This window comes from Cenococcum geophilum, assembly GCF_001692895.1.
Source record: "Cenococcum geophilum 1.58 unplaced genomic scaffold K441scaffold_33, whole genome shotgun sequence".
In the NCBI taxonomy this organism is placed as follows: Eukaryota; Fungi; Ascomycota; class Dothideomycetes; order Gloniales; family Gloniaceae; genus Cenococcum; species Cenococcum geophilum.
Genome location: NW_027137591.1, coordinates 525686 through 531407, shown reverse-complemented (window position 1 = coordinate 531407; position 5722 = coordinate 525686). Strand labels below are relative to the sequence as shown.

The 5722-nt window shown below is 42.7% G+C and overlaps 1 protein-coding gene across 1 annotated transcript; it reads right to left on the bottom strand.

Annotated features, from left to right (window-relative positions):
* Positions 1 to 216: 216 nt before the first annotated feature.
* Positions 217 to 1451, bottom strand: K441DRAFT_663355 (uncharacterized protein). The gene has a single exon (XM_067649183.1). It carries the CDS (start codon positions 1213 to 1215, stop codon positions 460 to 462), a length of 756 nt encoding a protein of 251 aa, XP_067501645.1. The 5' UTR covers positions 1216 to 1451; the 3' UTR covers positions 217 to 459.
* Positions 1452 to 5722: the final 4271 nt, after the last annotated feature.

Sequence of the window (5722 nt, the reverse complement as noted above, 5' to 3'; positions counted from 1 at the left end):
AGGGTAGGCTGATAGCTGCGCACCCGTGATTGCGCGTGCACAGTTGCTTAATTTCCTAATTAGGCAGGTGCAAGAACTTTTGTTAGCGATATCCGTACCAGACCTTCTAACGAAGGATTTCTTGATGCGGTTTAGCGCGGTTGTAAAACTTCGGTAAATGGTTCTGCCCGGAGACGCTCAGGGATAGATCTAACCAGCTATCACAACACTACTATCACTCCATCACAGACCCTGAATCTGCCCTCTTTCTAGTGTCGAAGCTAAGGTTTTCAATCTAATTATAAATACATGCTTCGTATCATACTCTCAACTAGAACCATCCCAAAACCGTTCATAATGCTATAATTATTTCCTCCCACGCGAAGAAAGAAACAATCCAGACCATCCGGATCATAGCCGCTTTCTTGATGTAGATTCTAACAAAAATTTCACACGCTCCTCCGCAAATCAATCGCATATTTACTCCGGTCCTTTACATGCTTGACATTCACCGTAAAGCATGCTACAAAACTCTCGAATATTTGTCGCCTGCCACTGACCAGGGTCGATGGCAACGAAATGATCCGCAGAGCACCTCCACTCCCAGCATCCATCCTTGTTTCTCGCAAGATGGTTCTCCCCTGGAGACCAGGAATCTAAGCTGAAAGTAATGCTCCGAAACTGAAGCTTACCCGCGTCCTTGAAGGCTTGTGAAGCGTGATACCATATCCACAGCGGATTCCAAAGGGGATCGCCTATGGCGCGAACATGCAAGTTGAGACCCTCTATTTTCTCCATGCCCTGCAAACTCTCGCAGATTTTGTCTCGAATAGGCCAATTACGGGGCATCAAGTGCGGGTTAACGGCTCCTAGCATGCTCGAAGTGGTGATGATCCGGAGGTCACATTGTCGAATGCTCCGAAGAGTCTCCTGTCTGATTGGCCAAAGATCTTTTTCTTTTTGGTTTATCTGGTCCACAGTAAGAGTAAAGGTTGATTTCTTGCAAAGTATGTCCATGTATTCACTGTAAACTTGTCGGTTTACAAGCATAATCCAGTTGCTGTTGGAGGGCGCTTGGCGATTGGGTAGAAGCCACCCAAACGACGAAAGCACTCTAGGTGGTGATCCAGATGGAGGATATGATGGGTCTTGAATTAAGTGATCGTAGACTAGCTCTCGGAGTTCTGCCGGTAGTTCAAGGAATGAAAATGGGGCGGTTTCGTGGGCTGCCCGCATCTTAAAATACCGCACAAAGAATGGAAACGAAGCAACAAAAGCTACAGCGAAAGACCAGAGGGCAAGATTCCACTCCGAGGGCAGTCGTGATAATAAAGATAGTGCTGCGAAAAACATCATGATTACGGAGACCGAGTGATGTGTATCCCGAAGATGTCAGCCTCAAAAGGTGGCTGGTAAATTGAGCCGTGGGTGGAAAAAGAAGCCGGGTAGGGCGTTGAGCAGCAAACGAGCGACGAAAGACAGATTCCGAAGGGCAGGGATGCAATAGCTCAAAACTTGTGTGGAGGAAATTGGTCAGGGTCTCGAAAGCTGATATATTCTGCTGGTGCCTTGTTCTGATCACCTGTCAAGCACCGCCACACCCCCCCTCGATCTCGCATATAAGCTCGGACCCCTTAAACTCGGCTACCCCCTGAACTTATCTTAGTAAGCGACTTAGACGGCAACCGAGATAGTAAATTCCTTAGTACCTAAATATAAAACCCCTACTAGCTTTATATAACCCCTATATTTAAAATTGCTATCTCTATTGCTATCTATAGGCCTTTAATACGAAAATATAAAAGGGTCGACTTATTAATAGAACGCGATATAACTAAAGAGTACTATTATAAACCTTATACTATATCAGGAAATTTTTTTTTGGGCACGTTGTCGTAAGCGAAAATCGGGGTCTGCAAAACCTGCGTAAGTCGCAATTTTGGCAATTTGCGGCAATTTGTAGCAATTTACTATAAATACGCAAGTAGCCTGTGCAAATTGCTGCAAATACGTAAGTAGCCTGTGTAAGTTGCTGCAAATTGCTAAAATTGCTAAAATTGCGACTTAAGCAGACCCTAATTTTTGGCTGTAATAAAAATACTATAAAGCTCCGCATAAAGCTCTACTAAGGCTCTGCACGAAGCTCTGTACGAAGCTTTATATAAAGCTCTATATAAAGCTCTATACGAAGCTCTATATAAAGCTCTATATAAAGCTTTATACGAAGCTCTATATAAAGCTCTATACAAAGCTCTATATAAAGCTCTATACGAAGCTCTATACGAAGCTCTATATAAAGCTCTATATGAAGCTCTATACGAAGCTCTATACGAAGCTTTATACGAAGCTCTACACGAAGCTCTATATAAAGCTCTATACGAAGCTTTGTATGAGGCTCTATACGAGGCTCTATATAAAGGTCTGTGTATAGAGGCTCTGTATAAGGCTCTATATAAAGCTCTATACGAAGCTCTATATAAAGCTCTGCACGAAGCTCTATATAAAGCCCTGCACGAAGCTCTATATAAAGCTTTGCGCGAGGCTTTATATAAGGCTCTATATAAAGCTCTGCGTATAGAGGCTCTATGCGAGGCTCTGTACGAAGCTCTGTATAAAGCTTTATACGAAGCTCTATACAAAGCTCTATATAAAGCTCTATATGAAGCTCTATATAAAGCTCTATATAAAGCTTTGCACGAGGCTCTACACGAGGCTCTATATAAAGGTCTGTGTATAGAGGCTCTGCATAAGGCTCTATACGAAGCTTTGTATAAAGCTCTATACGAAGCTTTGTATAAAGCTTTATATAAAGCCTACACGAAGCTCTATATAAAGCTTTATACGAGGCTTTATATAAGGCTCTATATAAAGGTCTGCGTATAGAGGCTCTATATAAGGCTCTGTATAAAGCTTTATATAAAGCTCTATACGAAGCTTTATATAAAGCTCTATACGAAGCTTTATATAAGGCTCTATATAAGGCTCTATATAAAGCTCTATATAGGGCTCTATATAAAGCTCTATATATAGAGGCTCTGCACGAGGCTTTGCGCGAAGCTCTGCGTACGGAGGCTTTATACGAAGCTCTATATCGGGTCCCCGCTATATTCCTAATAGCCTCTATATATGCCTCTGCTAAGATACCCCTTATATATACCTAGGTAGCTACCTTATTTTCTACCCTTTCTTATATCCTTCCTATTTAGGGAGATACTAGAATAATAGCTAGCAGACAACCGTTGCTAGAACCAGACGACTACTGTTTAAATAACTATCTAGCGAACGCTACGAACGATTTAATTAACCGATCGATTGAATTGAACTAGAGCTTTAATATTGGCCCGTCGCTAAATCGAATTAAGGCCTTCTAGGTAGGCACCCTAGACAACTACTGTTCGAATATATAGCCAGCGAACGGCCGTAGAGAACGATTCGAATTAATATAATCAATTAATTAATTAAATCAGGCGGAGCCTTTAATTGGGCCGACCTTTCCCCTAAATTATAGATAGGTAGGCATAGACGGTAGTACAGATAGGAGGTATAGACGGTAGGTATAAACGGTAGATATAGATAGGTAGGCATAGACAGGTAGCATAGATAGGTAGGTATAGATAGGTAGGCACAGACAGTAGGCATAGATAGGTAGGTATAGACAGTAGGTATAAGTAGATAGGTATAGGTAGGTATAGATAGATAGATAAATAGACAGACAGATAGATAGATAGGTAAGTAGGTAGATAGGTAGATAGGTAAATAAACAGATAGATAGATAGGTAGGTAAGTAGGCAGGCAGGCACTAGGCCTAGTTAGGAAATCGGTATATAGCTAGCAGATTGTCAGGAATACCGCCAATTAATAATTTAGAGCCTTTATAAAGAGTATCCCCCTTATTTTAATTGCTTAATAAATAGCTTTACATTTTATATAGTTATATAGGAATATAAAATATGCAAAATATAAAATGTATAAAATATGCAAAATATGCAAAATATATAAAATATATAAAATATATAAAACGTGTAAAATACACAGGCTCTGCGCGTTTGCTGCGAGTTGCTATAAAATACGTAGGCTCTGTGCAGTTTACTACAAGTTGCTGTAAAATACGTAGGCTCTGTGTAGTTTGCCGCAAAATGCGCAAACCGCACAAGACTATATACGACTGCCGCGACCGTATAGTTTGCCGCAAATTGCCGCAAACTGCAACAACGAGCCCGAAAAAAAATTTCCTGATGTAGAAGTGTTACGGATACTTATTAGTGAACTAGATGGGCTACGGGATGTAGTATAGGCTATAATAAAGCTAGTAGAACTATATAACGAGTAGTAGGCAAGGTTATATAATAAACTCTATAAGCTCTATAATATTACGCCGACTTAATTAATTAAGACTCTAGTTGTCACGGGACTTACACGTTCTTACGTCTCTGCTCGTTTTGACGTTCTTAACCCGTGCTCACGTTTGTTCCAAAACACCTACGCACGTTTCCCTACAACCCCTATTTATACCCGTACCTAGTACGCGAAGACTCTTCTTCTTTATCTAAATGTCTTTATATTAACCACGCATAGTTACGCGTACGTAGCCTTCTTTAATTACTACCCCGTTTAGTATATTATATTCCAGCTTATGCCTACTTCCGTAACACTACATTTAGATCCCTTTTCTATACTTAGCGGGCCTATCCCTTCGCACGTTGGAGTCCTACACTTGGCGCCAAGCCTAGGCCCAGCTGTACACACGGGCGCCCAATGCGCGCCTCTTATTGGCTAGGCCCTTATCGATACCGTAGGACGCAAACCAACGTGCGAAGGGATAGGCTACTAGTCGCGGAGTATACCTTTCTATGCCTACGGGGTAGATATAGGAGCTGCTAGCTGCGGGTAGACTAGGACGCTAGGGTTCTAAACTAGTACGATAAGTCTTTGCGCCGATTTGCATACGGACCTGATGACAAGACACCACGCTGATACGCCTGTGGAATTATGACCTGCCGACAAGATATCGCGCCAATACGCCTGCGACCTCGATGGCTTGTATTCTACTACTACTAATTACGAATAGGCACGTTACTGCCCTTTGGTTTGACCTGGCTGGCATCCTACTGCTATATAAACACGAACACGAACACAGAAGCTAGTATCTTACTACTGTCCTACCAACCTGCACGTACTACCCTACGTACCAATAAGACCTCGCGCCAATATGCCTGCGAAACGACCCCAATAACCTATCGTGCCAATAAGCCTACAACCCAAACACGGCTAGGTAGAGCTTCGCTCCGTAGATATACGAACACGTCGCTAGCATTGTACTGCTACCGCATAAACCAATAAGACCTCGCGCCGATACGCCTACAAAACGACCCCAATAACCCATCGTGCCAATACGCCTACGACCCTATCGCTTGTATCGTACTACTGCCCGAACCGACAAGCCTTATGCCGATATGCATACGAGACGACCCCGTCGCTAGCATTATACTGCTACCGCATAAACCGACAAGCCTTGTGCCGATATACCTACGAGATAACCTGTTACTGGCACCGTACTGCTACCGTATGAATTAATAAGCTCCGTGCCAATTCGCCTACGGAACCCGAACACAGTGTGTCCAAGAGTCAGCGACGCTGTCAGCTTCGCTGCCAAGAGGCTGCTAATGTAAGCAGTCAGTCAGCTATAAGACTGCAGCTAGCTGACAGCTCGCTGTCTTAGCGGTAATATTTAGTAGTAAGTTAA

What these genes read in the sequence shown, in the direction of transcription:
- K441DRAFT_663355 (XM_067649183.1), bottom strand. Translation starts at nt 1,215, where the DNA reads ATGCGGGCAGCCCACGAAACCGCCCCATTTTCATTCCTTGAACTACCG.